The 18,854-nt window shown below is 37.6% G+C and overlaps 1 protein-coding gene across 8 annotated transcripts in view; it reads right to left on the bottom strand.

The window, feature by feature from the left end:
- Positions 1–14,867: 14,867 nt before the first annotated feature.
- Positions 14,868–18,854, bottom strand: part of ANO5 (anoctamin 5) — a 57,896-nt gene continuing 53,909 nt past the window's right edge. For all 8 annotated transcript variants that reach the window (XM_041400270.1, XM_041400271.1, XM_041400273.1 and 5 more), the window contains one exon: positions 14,868–18,610. In XM_041400270.1, the coding sequence (XP_041256204.1) occupies positions 18,389–18,610 (222 nt within the window). In that variant the 3' untranslated portion in view covers positions 14,868–18,388. The remainder of the gene's footprint in view (positions 18,611–18,854) is intronic.

The raw sequence follows: 18,854 nt of genomic DNA, 5'->3' as shown, positions 1-18,854 counted from the left end.
TATTTCATTTTAAAGTTTCTGTAATGTGCTACTTGAAAAAAAATTAAAATTTGCGTTTTAAGGAAGTCCTTCTAATATTATTAAGCTCCTTCACTTGCTTCACTTAGTGAGTAACTAAATGCAAACTGTATTTTCAAAGGAAGATTCCCTGATGAAAACATATGTTGCAGTTGCAATACCCAAAAAGGAACTGCTCTTTGGGTTTATAGAAATATTTCTTTCAGATGTTGCCCTCTGCTGGAGGGTTAATGAAGTTTTACAGAGCCAAAGCACATTTATGCAAGACCAATTATTTTAATACTGAAATTCCCATAATGACTGATCCATGCAGAATTTCAATAACCCCTTTCAAAATTGTGAAAGAACTACGAAGTACTAGAATGGAATGAATAAGCCATATGAAATTGAAATGTTGCTAATTAGCATCATACCACAGCCCTGATTTCTACATCACGGTCGCTATTGGATGTGGTTTGCAGCATTGTCACTACCATTACAATCCTGAAAGGCTTTTTCCCAGAAGAGGAAAAGCTGCACAGTTACATAAGCACCACTTGCCAGTGTATCATGGCTCCACTGTGCCATTGCAGATGCTCAAAGGAAACCCATATTAATAGCTTTTTCTGAGAGGCAGCGGGAACAGAATATTGTTTTGCAGGGATGCATTAAATGGGATTGGATTCTGTAATTCAAGCCTTTCAGAAAGGTACCGAGTCCTTTTCTGAGCTGGAATTTGAGGCTGTAAAACCTGCTGGGCTTTGTTTATTTGTGCTCTGCAAGGAGCTCAGGCCCTTTTTTTAGAAAGCTCATCCCTGGCAGGGCTTTGATGCTATGGCTACTAAGTAGCAGGAATAATTATTAGCAAAAGAATAGGATTTAATAAATAAATGATGTTTGATTTGAGAAAGATAAATAATTTACCATATCACACCAAACAGAGAAGAAAAGTTCCAGATGGCACATTCCTGATTGTTTCTCTTATTAGAGGAGAATTAGATAGTCCTTAATTGCATAAAATATGTAAAATAGCAAGCAACCCTGATACAGTGAAATCCTATAGTGACTAGGCTCTGCTGCTGTAGCTATCTGAAAGAGAAATTTTTTGTCTATCAGATGGTACATCCAGATATTACTGAGTCACGTCCTGATCAATCTCAGCTGGTTTGGCTTCACACGAGAGCAGTAGACAGCTAATCTCATTAGTTCTACAAAACTTGTACAGTCTTCTCAGCTTTTTAAACATAATATATTAAGTATATTTAACCTTGATAGAATAAGCCATTTCTAGAAGAAACAGCCTATAACAATAATCAAAATTGCTATTGATAGTTATTTTTATAACAAACACCTGCCATAGACAGACCACTCACAGAAGTGCATTCAAACTTCAGTGAAATCGCAATGAGCTCTTTCCACTGGTGTCAGTGGTAAAGGGAAATAGGAACTTTTGCAGAATGTTCTAGCACAGATGATCACTGCTAAATGATCACATATTGACCAGCAGGAAAGAGATTCAGCCAAAAGTTGCTAAGTAAAAACTGTGGCTCTGAAATGGCTCTAACAATATCTGTGGGATGATACGGTGTAATCCAAGATGCTGCAGATGTCTGTGTTTTTCACATAGAACAGAAAACTTATTGTTTCATCCTGAAATCTTGCAATTAAATACAATTTTCTTCATGTCATTGGTTTTCTTTAACTTTTGCTCATGACAAGGCTAAAGGATTGAATCTTTATGTGTCTTTTTGTTTCCTATAAATAGTTAATTTTCACAAATTTTGAACTGAATTATTTCAAGAATTTAATCTCTTTCAGTGGTGAAGAATTACAGATGTGGTTCTTAGCTCATTTTTTCTTATTGCTATGCATCTAATCTCAAAATTTTCTACAATAACCCTCAGAATAATGCCTAAATATTGTATAGCTCTCTTAGAAAAGTTCAAAGACAACACTCCAATATAAATCCCTTCTCTTTAAATGTTAGGCTTTCTGGAGAAAACTACACAGTAAGCTAAAATTTTCATCATGGTACCTATCAGTGATTTAAAAATAGTAATTATTTAAATTCTATTTTTGACCTTATCTTTGCTGTTGATTCACTGCAAAATGAATTTTCTCTGTCCCAAGTGTCATGCAAGCAGAATTTATAAATGGACGTATATTTTATGATTCATTTTGAAAAACAAGCAAATACGTATTACTTTAACTTCATATGATCACGCATAAAAAGTCTAAGACATTTTGTTATTCCTGTTTACAGAAAGGTGACAAAATACTGCTCTCAATAATACAGTGTCATCTTCAGGAAAAAATTATGTGCTCAAAATCTTAGTGATGCCGTTAAACCGCTATGTGTAATACAGACTTCTGGTACTGGGGATAGCATAAAAATGCCTCAAAAATATGGATTATCATCTAATTATTACTCCTTTTTTTATGGTAGCCGTCCACTAAATCAAATGGAATTTGATGTCAACTGAAGAACAAAGCAATTTTTTACCTTCTTTGGGACTATGGAACTGTGAAATCACACAGCAATGACAAAATAATCATCATGCTTGCCAGGCCACCAGAAAGAAGGTTTTCTGGAAGAAGCAAGAGCTTTGTAAACTCTTTTTTAGTAAACTGTTTATTGAAAAAAAAATTCTATCATTAAAAGAAAAGATTGAAATAAAATCTTGTGCCAAATCTTGACTTAAGAGGCAGAAAAATGTGTCAAAAAGATTGGTTTAAATCAGGAATTTTCTCATTTTCCCTGAAAATTTGCAAGGATAACTTCCTGAACTACTTTGGTGGGCTTTTGTCATATTCTCCTGAGTCACGGTGATTCACCACTGGACAAGTGCCCTGAAAAACTGCACAATACATCATTTTGAGGATTTAGATGTAGTGTCCATGAGTTGACATATTAAAGATGTGTCTATGCTGAATTTTGCGTGCCAAGCTGTAAGGATTCCTGAATCCAAGTTAAAACTGAATGAAGTTGGGTTGACAAAACTTTATAGATAATTTTGCCTTTTGGAGGCCTGTCCATCAGTGTCTAAACCTATATTTAATGAAATGAGCTGTGCCTATAGCTCCAGACCCAGGCTGTGAGCACAGGGGGTTGTTGTGTCCTGTTGGGAAGTGTATCACACCACAGTGTCCAAAGGAAGAGCTGTCACCTGCTGCAGTGCTCACAGAACTCCTTTCTGCTTCCTCACAATCTGTGATATTTTCATCTTGAGTGGTACTTTAATTTCCAGGCCAGATTGGTGATTTGTATCATGCAAGAAACACGGCACAAGTTGAACTGTCGGATCAGATCTTGGCTCTGTATTTCCACAGCAACGCAATTATCCTTCTTACTTTGTGTCCGAAAGTGAACACGCTTGGACTGAAATATGCTAAAGAATGCATGTGTCTGGGCTGAACTTACACACTCACATGGTCCCTCTCAACCAGATTGTGCATTTTTGAAATAAAAATCTGGAACTTCAGGCCACGATCACAGGGAAAAGTAGAAAAATCTAGCAGGTAGCTGGCCACAAAGGCAATATGAAAGTGGCTGTGGACTTTGTCAAGCAAAGTAGCTTTTCCACTGCTTCAGCTAAGTTTGATATTTGGCAGCTTAGTGCTTGCAAATTGGGCTACTCTTTCAGATGCCCTTATTCAGTTGCCAGAATGTTACTGCATTGCTTTGCCAGTAGTCTAGTAGGCACCAGAAATGAAACGTGATGGAGTACAGGTTTTTCACACATTTTTCAGGGCAGTTTCTAGTTTTAAACCAAACTGGAGGTAATTTGTTCAGGGATCTCTGCACTAACAAAGATGATGAAATAGTCTAAAGATATGCTACAAACTCCAGGGTTCTGGGGGTTGTGGTGGTTTTTTTTTTGTTGTTGTTGTTGTTGTTTGTGGTTTTTTTGTTTTTTGTTTTTTTTTTTTTTTAATTTAGGAATATCTTGTTTCTAAGCATGTAAATTCTCAGTGTTCATTCGAATAGTGCCTCATTATCAGATAATCTAGCTCATGTTGAAGCTGTTCCTTCAGCCCTCTAGTGGTAAAAGGACTAGGTGAATGACTAGAATTGCAGTCAATTTTTGTGTTCTATTGGTATTGCAGATTTCACTCTGGAAAAAAAAATCTCTAGATGATTTCCACTTACTATACAGGACTATTCCACTGCTGGAAATGTTTCTGTTATGTTACAAAAAGATTCATTTATTTCCTCCATCCTGCCTTTGTTCATTTTTAGTATCAGCAGATAGATTGTTAAAAACACCCCCAACAAACTAATAAAGATCCACCCAACAGCAAATGCTTTTTAAATCATTAAGCAACGATATTACTTTTCTTCTTTTTTTTTTTTTTTTTTTTTTTTCCTGGTATATCTGTGGAGAAATTCAGCAGCATTGAATACATTTATCTTAAAAGTAAATGCTTATATTCTTCCCACATATTACAGGAACATCTGTTCCTCTGAATTCCAGTACTGTTCCATGAGTTACATGCACAGGATCCCGAAGGACTGGAAGCCATCTGTCACGTTACACAGACAGAAATGCACCTACCTCTGGGGCTCAGACACAGGAACAGTTCTCTCAGTACCCAAGACAACTGAGCAACACTTGGTGAGTGGGATGCAATTACCCATAACAAAATTTAGCCAAGGATTTGTGATTGCAGCACATTGCCCTATCTTTTATTACCATGATGATTAATGATTAATATCATTCATCTGTCATTACATTATTATTCCAGGATAACCATTACTGGATTGTTTAACAGCTTAGAAGAAGCTTTTATGCAAGAGTCAGTTTGGTCTTAGTGATGGTCAGGTCTCTTTTCACTGCCTGAGAAACCTTGTGAGAAATGCAGAAATTGAAGACTGTACTGTGGTGGGTTTTATTGCAAGAACTAGAAAATCAGAAGTAGATTTTATAAGGCTGGGGTAGTCCTTCATTTTCTGTTGACTTGTCTCTTAGCATTATTTTAAAATGTATTAAGAAAAGTTTGGGGAGGAATTTCCACTGATTCAGATCACAAGTTGCACTGATCTGAACAAGGCTTAAATCTACTATATGCTTTCATTTGCTAGAGCACTTAAAGAGAAACCAAAACTAGCATCAGATACATCATTTGATAGGAAACTATTCCTGGTTGGGGAAAACAACCCAAGAAAACTCATAATAGCTATTTGGAAAATAATTGTGCTTAGTACAACAGCAAAGTGATGTCTGAGGTGGTGGAGCAGGTTCTGGACTACCTAATGTTGGGTCTGAGACTGATACTGCAGCCCAAATTTGTCACTCAGCTTTAATGTGCATCAATTTTTTTTGGGTTATTCTTCTTTAGGATAAATATTGATTTTTCAATAGACTAACAAAAAATATAGTAAATGCTGTGTAGGAAAATTGTATGTAGAATCTTTTACATATAAATGTGTTTCCCTAAGGAGAAAGACATACATATTAGAATCCACAAAAATAATTTATTAGTGGACAATTGTGTATTTTCATGTGCTAAGCCATAACTTTTCTCTGTAGAAGGATATTGAGACAATGAGTAGAGCTCATTGTAGCAAAAAGTAAATAAGGAGGAAGTATATGTTTAGTTGATGTTTGGGGTTAGTGGTGTCTGTAGAAAGTAATTGTCATGCTTTCCCAAGAAAGAAATCTGAGGGAGACTTTTATTCATCCCATATTTTCTTCTCTGGTTTCATTTCTTGACAAGCTGACAACCATCACACAAATTCAAAACTGAATGTAATTCATTTATTTTCTTGAATTTTCTTGGAATTAGCATAAAAGTATTGTCACCCATATGGATCCAAAATAGCAGAATATGAAATCTGTGCAGGTTTCTCATGTCGTACATTGGCATCTGCATTAGATAACACTGACCCATGTCTTCAAATGTCTAATACTTTAACAGAAATACTCCCATCATTGTATTCATAATATAAAATCAGATATTGCCTCCTCTGTAAGTGCAGAAACATAGAATCATAAAGGTTGGGAAACACCTCTAAGGTAATTGAGTCCAGCTGTTAGTGAATGCCTCTGACTCTCTGAGGCTGCCTGTCCTCAGTAACCCTGGTTTTCCACTGTCCTTTCCTTCCACCAGGCCCTGGTCAGGATCTGTGAGAGCTCAGTCCTCCCCTGCATGTTCTGCAGTGCTTTCCTGTCAGCATACTCAGTTTCTGTCATGTCATCAGCATGCCTTTTCCTTCTTCCTTACTGTGCCTCTTTTATTTTCCTTTAGAATACTGCTTTTGGCAAATTATTTATTTTTTAAATTGTAGGGAACTTGTAATGCTGGCATATTCATATTTCTGCCAAATGGAACCAAAATGGGTTCAAAAGTGATTATGAAAGGAAATGAGCAAACACACACACAAAAGAAATGCACGTCTCATTTTGTTAGAAAATAGGACTGAACCCATCAAAATTAGATGCTGTTGTGTTGATCTCATGTTTCATTAATAGCAGAAGCTATCTTTGATATTGCTGTGTCTTTTGAGGGACAATGTGAATGTCTTCTCTAAACCACAAGGTCTTACCTCTTTCATAAATACTTCAGAAGTGCTAGATACCTGCTTTGGAGAACATGGCCTTGGGTTTGAAGGTGGAAACGTCCAAGTGTTCTTGTTCTTGCAAAGCAAAACCAAAGACTGTAAAAGATTTTAAGGGAATAAAAAGACACAAATGCTATTCTTGTTGATACGTGGAATACTTAAGATTTTCCTTCTCCCGCAGAAATATTAGAGCAGCACATAAATTACGAGGATGGGAAAATATCTGTTTTATTTTAGGGCACTGCTGATGACCTCAGTGGTGGTTGCCTTGTGTTCCACAGGGGGGAGAGAAGACCAGGATGTCACACAGATAGATTACTTCAGGCCAAAGCGCTCAACTTACCCACTTAAAAATACCTGTGATCTCTAAATGTAAAAAATATCAAGTTCTTGATTCAGACGTCTTTTCTAAATGTCAGCATTGAGCTCAGATTTCATACGCATTTCATTTTATAATCTGGAGTTTAAGTGTAAATATTTTACATCTATTTTTGCTTTTTGTTTGTTATAAATAAATCATCACAGATCTGGTAGATCAACTAACTGATTCCCCTGGAGAAAGTCTGCTGATTTTGGTGTGACTCAGTCTCTGTGTGACCAGTTTAGACATTTTTAGCTATTCCAGTGTTTCTTCTATGGGGGAGGTGAATTTTAGTTATCTGTTCTGGGCCCTGTTTGCAAGACTCAGAAGTTGAAACAGTTCAAGAGATTTGTGCAGAACCTTCGTCCCTTACCAGGCTCAAGGTTTCCTTGTCTGTCTCTTAAGTTGGTGTTTTCATCCTGAAAGCCAGGACAAGCATTTCTGTCCTTTGGTTTTCTTTCCAAAAGCCCTCATCTTAATAGTTGACATCTGCTGGGCCTTTACCATGGAATTTATTGAATTACGTCTGATTGTTACTACTCATTCTGCAGTTGAGTCACTTTTTGACTCCTCTTGGGGCAAAGATTTGCTGGCTGCTTCCCTTTTTTTACCCAAGGGGCACTCTTTTATGGGCAGTTCTCTGGCTTTTTTTCTTTCCAGAGCTGGAGGAGTGATCAGCAGCACCTCTGGTGCTCTCCCTGTGCTGTGAGAAGTGATCAGTGTTACCATTAGTGCTGCCTCTGTATGCTGTGGTGTATGATCTAGGGATCCCACTCTGTTTGCCAAAGCCAAATACTAAAGTGCAGATAGAAAGCTCTTACAAGACAATGCTATTTATTCTGTTTTAGTTCTACAGAAACTTCTCAATCTATTAGAAAAATAACAGCTGGAAGGAGGAAAGAGACAAATGCCAAAGTCTCTGCTTGGACTGTATTCCTGCCTAGTAGAGCAAGAGGCATATCTCTGCATAATGTTCAGAGGAATATGCAAAGGAATAATATGCAAAGGAATTCAGGATCTGCCCATCTGTATGGAACTAATTTAAATGTGCCCATGGCATTCTACCAGCTGAGAAAGATTCCAAAGAATTTTCACATCCTCTATGCTTTCAGAAGTAATGCCAGTTTCTCAAAAACTTGTCTTACCATTTGTTTGTTCTGAAGCCCTGTTGAGGTATTTCTTAGGTATTAAGCCTGCTTTATCCATGAAAAATGTCCATCATGCCACAGCCTAGCAAAGATCAAGACTGAGACATGAATAAATATGTAAGAAAAGGGAGGTCACAAGCACAGTTTTGTTGCTGTTTGCCAGATGTCCAGAGCTCACACCCTGGGGACTGCAGCCAGGTAATTAATGTCTGCAACACCTAAGTTGTTAAATGTAATTGTTTTGTTCTCTCACTTAATGTTTTCATGCATTTCCACACTGAATGTCTTACTTTGCACATAATTCCAATAAAATCACTGTTGCTATTTCAGAAGAGTCCCAAACTTTATTACAGTGATTTGAATGTTTTTTTTGTACACATAGTATTTTCTCCTTATCATGATAGACTGAATTTTAGGTGCTAGTTTTGCCTAGTTTTGTTTTGTTTTGATGTGTCTAGTAATTGGTCTGAGACTGCCATTTCATCCACAATTCACACCTACCATGATGTTATATATTCTTTTTCTTTTATTTTTTGTGGATATGTTCTGGCTTCTAAAGTGCTGAACACATCAGAAGCATTACAAAGGCTAGATTTAGTGCCTTCACAACAACAGGCTTAATATTTTTTGGCTTTCTGTTAGAAATAATCATATAATAATCAAAGCTCTGAAATAAATATGTATCCCTAAACTGAATGACTAGAAAGCAAGTATTCCCAAAAATCCATTCTGTCAGTTATATCCTCTTCACTTCCAAATCCTTTTTTACTATGAGGCCTCACTGGCTTATGAAAACACCTTTCCCTGGAGGAATCTTATCTTAAATAAAAATCTCTACTGAATCCCTGCGTTAAATCAGTCTCATGTTACTGAGTCACTCCAGTGCATTGAGATGGTCTTCTGCTTTCATAGACAAATTTCCTTGGCAGGGTGCCCATTTCTTCCCATTTATGACAAGAGTATTAATCACTCTCTGATCAGTGTGTGCTCCATCATCAGGACACATCATAAATCATGGAGAGGTGCTTTGGCAGCTGGTCAGCATTGCACCCAAGTGCTTCCCCCAGCACATGCTTTTCCCATCTCAGCGAGCATCTTTCCTTCACTCATGTCCTGTACCTTGTGGTGTTCTCCAAAAGGCTTCATGAATTGATTGCTTGTCTTTCAAAAGCTGCCCTGTACTCTCCAGCACTTCCAATAGATTTCAAAATGATCCTCATTAGTCCTTCTTCACTGAAAGGATGGGTGACCAGTCACAAAGCCTGAAGGAGGTGGAAAAATGTGACCAGTGAGGGAAAGAGAGAGGAGGATCCTTTCTTAAATCTACCAGAGGCACGGAGGTGGTCAGATAGTACAACAAACCAGCCCAAGTTCTCCTATTGAGCCCAGTCTCAAGGAATATGACTTTAAATACAACAGGACTTTCTCATAAGTGCCAGCATTTTGGCAGAAAATCTCACAAATTGTTCATGTTCAGGAATTCCTCACCCATACAACAGGCAGGTTATCACCCTGAGAGCAGACCCTCACTAAGCTTTTTTGAGGAGACTGAAGGCCATTTCTGTTTCACATATATATTAATGTTCTTTTCAAAATGCTCCATGCTTCATCTACCCCATTTCCCTGCAGCAGGGTAAAAAGCAGGTTACAGATGCCAACATTTGAAGGAATGTCCCTTTCTCAGCACAAGTGGGATGGCAGAGGTACATGCCAGCTCTATCACCTTCTTCTCCGTGCTTTTTCATACTTCATTCCTTGCTGTTTCACAAAAGGTTATAGGGACATAAATAGGCCAACACAATGTTCAAAATTTAAGTAATTCTAGTCGATAAAGCTAAACATTGGGGCCCTATTCTAATACCCTTCATAAATACTTGACCAAAGTATAAATCCTTTTTTTTTTTTTGTTAGTAGCTGCTCTTTTGTTAGCAGACAAATCAGGTTCTGAAATTCTTTGTGCATCAGGAAGGAAGACTGAGCAAACTGAGCATGAGCAGTAACTTTTTCTTGATAGTATTCAAATACCTGACACTTCTCGGGATTTTTATTTATTAATTAGTCTGAGTTTAATTCTCCAGGTAATATGAATAGGTTATATTATATATATTATGATATGACTATGGTCACAATATAATCTGTCTGATACACAACAACTGTCAACATGTAAGTATCTGAAGTGCAACTTGAGTGTGGTAACTAGTAACTCAGTCTCACAGAACAAGATGAAAGAATGAGAATTGCAGGAAGTAGTAATCTTTTTGCCTTTGATGATAACAAAAAAAAAATTAAAACTTCCATTCTTAATATTTTAAAATATTCCCCAAACATATTTAATAACCATTTAGAAAATTTCCCATTATTTAAAGCTTTTTCAGTTAAAAATCTGTTGATATAGATATTTGTTTTTAATGAAAAATTCTACTTTAGAAAAATTTTGTTAAAATAGCAATAACCTGATATCACTCTCTTCTTATGCTAAACAGCATCAATCCTTTTTCAGGTTAGAGGCTTAATTATAAAGTTTTAGAATAACTGAATTTAGTGCATTTCTGCACCAAATATCCACCAAACAAATGTCATTTATTGCAGAATGAAGAAGCTTGCCAATGTAGCCTTACAGGAAGTTGTGTTTGTTCTCACCACAACAGAAACTGAAGTTCCCTTGCTCAGCATTTGCCCCATCCTCATCAGACCCCCAAGGCCTGCAGAAAAGCCTTGCTGCCAGGAGTGTCTTTGTGCCCAGAATGAGTCCGTCCCTGAAATGACAGATCTGTGGCAGTCAGGGATGAGTGGTGTGGCACACGGGAAAGGGGGGGCTGCTCTGGGCACCACGAGGTGTCTGGGTGCTCTGGGTAGGCATTTGAAACAGCTTGTACAGCACTGAAAATGAAGGATTTCTTTCATAAACTTCATAAATGAAGTTAATTTCTTCCAGGTGCAAAAGCAAAGAAAATCCTGCTTTTCCCTTCTTATCAGAATCAACCTTTGAGATGTCCCCTTCCAGTTCCTGTGTTAACTACTGATACTGGGTCTCTTCTCCTAGGCAGGGGAGACCTGCTGACAGACCAACATTTACATTCAAAGGCTTCTTCTACACAGCTGAATATTAAAAATTTCTCTACAAGTGCTGGCTTCAAGCTGTCTGGTGCCTCAGCTATGTGTCTTCTCCTGTTCATAAAGCCTTACACTTCTGTTTATTCACCTTCCTCCTTCTGAAGATAAAGTGATTAATAAAGACTTCATAGTCTTTATTAGTTAATTAATTAATTACATAGAATTAATTTTCCGTGCCCTCCACATGTTCAGCACATAACCCCAGCACTCTGAGTTTATGGCAAAAGTATGAAGCAGGCTCTTTTTCTGCTTTGATTTCCTCTAGCCATGTCACCTCCCTCAGTGCTAATCACAGCAGTGACCCCATTAACTAGATCATAATCTCTTTACCAGGCCCACAGAGTTAGTTGACTCTAAGTCTCTCTCTAAAAGTCTCATCTTTTAGTTGATGAGAAAGTTGGATGCTGGTACCTGGTGACTCAACGTATGGTGGCATCTTTAACTAAAACAAGAGTCATTGTGACAGGCGGGTTGCAGCCACAGAATCATTTGCTATTTCCACCTAAGTGCAAACAAAAACCCAATGAAAAAGCATTTATTGCTTACCATAAAACACACAGGATCATTCTCCCTTACTCAAAATATGAGACTTTTTTTGCTATTGCCTCCTGTGCTGCTTCTGAGAAAGCTAAAAAGCTGTCACTGACACTGAGGAAAGCAATCGTGTGTGAAAGGGGAAAGCAGAGAATCCTTCCTGATTGCAATGCACTAGCGGCCTGCTTAGAGCAGCAGGAACTCTTAGATAATAAACAGATTGCTATTACATGGTGAGCTATATATAAATTTCTTGGCCTACCTGTTTCATCTTGTTTGGTTTTTTACCAGGATCTTTGTTACAGAGATTTAGAAATCTTGGCCACATCTGAAAGTATTAGTACACTTTACATTGGAATAGATGGAGACAGAATTTTAGCTGAAGAATAATATAGAGATCCCACCACCAGAGAACAGGCTTACCTGTAGCATTACTGCTGGCTAGCACTAGCAATGGGCTACTGCAGCAGAAATGTTTATTTGAGATAATCCGACAGCAAAACTGTCTGTTGTGAAGAGGTAACGTGGCAGGGAATATGGCTTTCCTATCAGTTTTCCCTGCTAAAATCTTCTGTCTGGAGCACTTCTATTCCTTTTTGAAAAACCTGTAAAAAGAGCTATTGAGCATGCAGTCCTGGAACATTCCAGCACTATTTGTATTACATATCACCAAGCACTAGCTGAGAAAAATAAGCAAAAGCTACCAGTATGGGAGATGCAAGGATCTAGGAGTCATCTGAGCCAGAGCTTTTCTACCTTTGCACCTTTTCACTGCTGAGAGTGGTGTGGGCCAGGTGGACCCACAGCACCAAGTGTTTCAAACAGACTGTGCTTAAGGAAGGGCCAACATAACAATAAGGCTCATTTCTTTAATGCCTCCTGATGACAGAAGCAGTTACCATGGCCTCTGCAGCTTTCAGCACCAAAACTGAAATGCTGAACAGTGTTGGATGCTTTGAACACCCAAGGGCCAAGCAAGGTCAGTCAGTGATTTAAATACAAATGTTTCTAACAAGCTAACAGCACTGGTTGGTTGAGGAGTCAAAAAGAATAATTTAAAAAGAAAATCCTACCCTTATCAAATGGCTCAGACTGACTCATTTCTGACTGAGAAAGCATAGTCACTGATTATTGCAGGGGAATGTGCGTATGCACCTTCCAAAAATTGATATGGCTGCCGAATTTCACATCCTACTCATCATCTCCCAGCAGATTTCTCAGTACTCGCTTAAAAAAACCCTTCCTGAGTTGCATCTGAATGATGTAAGTGTTGTGTTAAGACAATGATTATTTAAAACCAGAATGAGACTTAATTTAGCTACTCCTTTTTAAGGATGCCAAGGCAAGAACTGTTATGACCACCCTTAAGAAGGCAGACAGACGAGAAAAAGTAGCTGTGGCTTAATGAGGTTACACAGTAATTCATAGAGTCTGGAAATAATTTTGTTATCCTTCATATGGCAATGATCATTCTTTCCCCCCCCTTTACTTTCCATCTGTTTAGGGAAGGAAGGTTTTTTAAATAAGCCCTTTGTGAGGGTTCTCCTAACCCTCTCTGGATACAATCTCTTGCCACATCAGATGTTAGGATCCCTGACCCCTGCCCTGTGCATCCCAGCACTGTGTCCTACACATTTAAGACAGTATTTTCAGAAACACTCTTTTTTATTAATTTTGAAGATTTTGAGGAATATTAGACAAGATTTTATTTGTTTCCCAGCCTACACATCTCAACCAAATTGCAGACTTCAGATGCTGGCATATTGTTTTCTCCCACATCTTGCTGTTCTTTCCCACTTAATCCACTGATTATGGAATGGGTTACTTATTTTTCTGCTCCTGTAAGACAACATATTTTACACCATTTGAGATGCAAATGTTGGAAAAATGTCTTCTATTTCGGTGCTCCCTATAATTTTTTTTTTCTTTGTATAGAATAAACATGGACTTATTTTTCAGAAATACTCTTGAAGCTGCACAGGTCAAATAGATGCCTTACCTGTTCTTCTGATTCAGAAAGTAGAACCAATGAATTGTGGTGCACAAGTTTAATGAAGGAATTAAGACTTTTGAAGGGTAGCTACAATTTCTAACCATGTGGAGAGCCAGGTTGGTACCAGAATTTGTGAATGTCTTCTCACAACTACCATGCTACTTTTTTTTATAAAATATACTTGACTTTGGCTGACATTGTACCCCCAATTAAATTTTAGATTTAAATTACCCATTCACTACAGGCCTCAGTGGAGGCAAGGTTTAACCTCTAAAAGAAAAGCCTGAATGCACCTGAAAACTGACAATATATAAATGCCCCTTACATCCTGCAAATCAACAGCACCTTCCTTCATCTTTTTTTCCTCCCTCCTATCTTTATTTTGCTACCAATTTCTTCTCCTTTTAACGTTTTTTCATTTTCATACTTAATTAAGTACCCTCTCTCACCCCAGTAGTGAGCACAGTAGTGGTACCATATTATATAATTACTCCTTGCTTGTTTTGGTCTTTTTTTTCTTCTCTCCTTTTTTAATACAGAGAAGATTCTTTTATTCATTTTATACCTTTCTTTAATTTGCTTAAATTGCATGTGTCTTAGTTTGCAATTTCAAAGTTACAAAGGAAATGATCTACAAGTCTGGGAGGTGACCCTGTTCCCAGAATCCTGACAAGGTGATACAGCAGGAGAGGTGACATGTTGAGATAAAATCATCATTGGGATGTCAGAAACCTCAAGCCAGATTTAATCCGAAGCCCTTCACTGGTCCCAGAAGTGACTTTTAAGAAGGATTGAAATATGTATTGTAAGGCTTGAGCAGTCCCTCGGGAAAGCTCCAGCCCTGCCATCTTTCCCAGTACATGTACTCAAAGCTGTTGAAAGCACGTGCATGTGAACCACTTGTGCTGCGTGTGGAAACCACGCGTGACTGAGAACTGGAGCAGTCACCTCAGGTCCTGGCACTGCAGGAATGAAAACTGGATCCAGATAAGGCAGGGAAAAGCAGCCTGGCTGAAAATGGATCTGTGTGAACACAACACACGTTGTGAGCTGCAGAAATCTGTACGGATATTCTCTTCCAGGAGGTGCTCCAGGTGTTTGACTTTTAGTACTTCCTCTCTCAATACTTGGAATTTTCACACACAAGTGGACAGCACATTAAAAATGAACACAGCTTTATTTGCTAGATTCAGATCTTATTAAATGTGCATATTAAATGTTAGCAGAATAATAAAAAAATTGATTCCGACATTAGTGTATCATATATATCAGCAACATACATAGCAGACAAAAATGACACTCAGATTGCATGACAGTACAAGTCAAACAAGTGGTACATGTAAGAATAGTCAGAAACTCCATCTATTTTCACTCCATTCTGTTGCCTCGAACTGACAGCACTACATAAAAAAGTAAAAGCATCGTAAAAAAATTTCTAGGAAAAAATATGATAGTGTCTCATAGTAGCACTCTTCTTTTGCAGTCCTTTGCTTAGAACATACCACACTAAACCTTCCCAAGGTAAACAACCAAAATTGTAATTGCAAAAAAGGAAAAAATCCCTGACTGTATTACATCTGAAAGGTCAATTCTGTTTTGTGTAGCTAATTCTAACAAGGCAATCTATTGTTGCTTAAATTACAGTAATTGCAACACAGACCTTTTTTCACTTTGGTTAAAGGACACTTTTAGATACTGAATCACATAAAAATAAATTATTCCGACAGTAAGAATCAGCACATCTCCAAACTGACCAGGCCTTCCTTACTTTTCTCACTTTTCAAGAACTCTTCAGGAAATTTATGTGAACCATTATAAACCCAACCATACTGACACCTTTAGTCAAAATACTGCTTAATGGCAAGTAAAGGCAAACTATTATGGAAAAAGGTGTCAAGACTAATTTTTTATGTGGTATTAGCTTTTAGTATGACAACAGATTCTCTTTTCAACAGTTTCTGTATATGAAGAAGTAATGCTACGAAGTGTAATGACTTGTTTTTAAGATGCATATTTCTTTCTAAATAAGCTGATCCCAGGGGTTTTTCCACTTTCTACTGCATGATACAACATATACAAAACATCTGTACTGCATTAAATAGCAAATGATCTTAAAAAATAAGTTTGTAAGAAGCACAAAGTAGGAGTCAAAAAATCAACTCAAAGTCAGGGTCTGCCTATTAATGCTGTATCCCAAACACATGCATTTCCTTATTTTCCTCCATCTTGCTCTTAAACAGCATTGTTCATTCACAGCACTCCTATTTGGCTGATATCTTTTAAAGGGTAGTATATTAGGACACTTTATTACTTGAAGAAACTAATCTTCCATAAGCAGAAATAGTGCATCTAACACTGAATTTCAAATCTGCTTTCAGCTTCAGTCAGGTTGTACATTTTGCACAGAAATATCCTTTTGCATCTCATCACCTTTCTGTTTGAAGCATCTGTCTGCACTGCAAACAGTAACAAACCCACAACATCTAAATTAAGCAGTTTAATTAACAGTATATGTGCAAGATGCAGCACAGTGCTTTCATTGTGCAAACTGTGGTGTTTGATATGTGATTACGACTGATAGTTGCTAACTCTTCTTTGGCTTACACATTAAGCAGCAGAGCTGATTTATTTACACAAGCATTCCTCCAACAGATCCATCGCTTCAAATGTATATGAATATTCAAGAACACGATCAGTTCATCATGAACATAAACTGCCAACATGCTTGATTGATCAAGCAATCTTAGAGAATGAAGGTGAATAACTTACAGTAATGAGAAATGTACATCGGCATCAGCTCCTTGACTGGCAGCCAAACTGTGTGATGTGTGCTCGAGGTAGGCACTTAATCCTTTTGCTAATAACAACAGCTCCACTCAGGACATGGATTTAAAACTGTTACAACATTAAGGTTACTCGCCAAGTACTCCAAGACACAGGCGAGGTTTGCTAAAACAAAATACACTAAGCTGTGGTGCTAGTAAACAGCACATTATTCAGCTGATATGGAATACAAATCTCAATTTTTATGAGTATACTTGCAAGGAAGTATAACTTTCAAAGTGCAAATAGAGCAAAATTTTCTAATCTTGTCCACCTTGTGTATTCAGCATGAGAGAACTCAATAATCTGGTGTTACAATAGTCTGCAGTCTGGGCATGAACTGCTCTCCAGCAGTCCACGTGGCACTGAAACAGAAGTGGGCAAAGGCAGGCATGGTTTCCTAACACTGAACAGCTCTGAATGCACGTTCACAGTATGCTAATGCCTGCAAGCACATTTTGGAAATAGGCACTGCCCTGCAGAGATCATTTTCACACCTCTTGCCAAATGCAAAGAAACAAGGCACTAAGCATGGAAGCGTTGATATGTTTTAAATATACAGCAAAATCACAAAAATGCCTACCTGCTTCAAACTAGAAAATGGGGACACATTCTTAAACAGCTGGAAGCTACTTTGCACAATAGTTATCAGATATTTATAAACTCAGTAACTTTGTAGAAAAGCCTCATAACAAAAAAAAAAAAAATTAAAAAATCCTTCCCAAAGATTCAAAGGGAGAAAAAAAACCTCAACAGCACAACCCCCAAGCCTCAGAATACTATGTATAAGGAAAATAACAGCATAAACATACATTACCTGGCATGCTTAAAATCTTTTGGATAAAAATCCAAGACCAAACCATTCAGCTAAATCAGCTGGTATGGCGGTCCAGCTCCCAAGCCACTGCCATGGAGTGCAGGCACACTCCACAGTATGCACTGAGGACAGACAGACAGACAGCTTTAGCCCTTTGCTGGCATTCATTGAGAATCCAAACAAAGAAATAAATAAATAAGCAGCTTTGGCCAAAAAAAAAAGTCAAACAATCTTCCAATGGTAGTTTTTGAGAAGGAGAAATTAAATAACTGTTACTCTCCAAATCACATATTTTCAAAACCCACTGCAATTAGGTGATTCCACAATATCTGCATGCAGAGAGTAAACTCTTCCATAAACTGTACCTTTATGAAAATAAATTATGGCTTTTTTCCCTTCACTATTTTTTTATTCCCTTCACTACTGTATTGACTGAATTTTGTGCCTATAAATAATTCCAAGTGGAATTAAGCAAATATAACTTTAAAAATCAATTCCTTCTACAAAATGTATAGAAGTTCAAACCAATGTTTCATAAGACATAGTGAATATAAAAAAAAGCCCCAAACCTTACTCCCTGTATCAGCAGTGTTCTATTTAAATCACCACATAATAAAAATAATAATTTTCAGCATTTTCCACAGCAGTGGTCCTTTGTGGTATCCTTTTCAGGCAGCTGGGATACAGCCTGGAATGTTGCAATTAGCAACAGGGAGAGGGCTTGGTGGTAAATGACCTTATCATGTCCTGTGAGCCCTTTGAGGTTAACAGTCCCTATACCAGGAGTTCAAATTCTAGGATTACAAGATTACATTTACTATTCGAAGTCATGGGTAAATAAAAACCAGTGCAGAAATCATACAGTTCAGTAGATTTCCTAAACTTTGAAAGCTGAGTAAAACTTCTAAAGAAAACTAAAATCTTTGGACTGAAAGAGAAGGGTTGAACTCTCCTACAGCTTTCAACATGATGCATACTGAGCAAACCACAGATAAAAAAGGCAGAACAAGCTAAATCCCAAAACAGCTGGGTTTTTTGGTTACATTGCTCTGGATAGCTCCATTCTCCCTTCCGTGGCGATGAACTCTTTTTCTGTGGCTCGTTTATCACCTTGGCACAGTCTCTCCTTCAGTTTTTCAAGTTCATACTCATGTAGGATCTTTTGTGTTAAATACTTTTCACGTTTTATTTTGGCTTTCACATCTGCAGGAACATCAGGGATCATCCACGCTACAAAGAATTTGACGATGAATACAACATGCTAAAAAAAACCCAGAAAAACAACTCATTACCAAAAGAAGCACCTCTTGTTTTATTTGATACCAAATAGGTCACTTTTTGTTCACAATAAAATACATTTTACTTGGCTGTGCTGGAACGATACACACAAAATTAATGTGTATCTAAGATGTGCATGATGATTAAAACCCATCTTCTTATGCAGAAATTTTAATTCCAAACCATTAATGCCTTAGCAAAGCCAAGAGGAAAGTGTCAGGGCCTCA

The sequence above is a fragment of the Onychostruthus taczanowskii genome, unplaced genomic scaffold (genome assembly GCF_017590055.1).
Source record: "Onychostruthus taczanowskii isolate IOZ18803 unplaced genomic scaffold, ASM1759005v1 scaffold177, whole genome shotgun sequence".
NCBI classification, from domain to species: Eukaryota; Metazoa; Chordata; class Aves; order Passeriformes; family Passeridae; genus Onychostruthus; species Onychostruthus taczanowskii.
The sequence above is the reverse complement of the archived record's forward strand: the minus strand, read 5'-3'. Positions and strand labels throughout refer to the sequence as shown.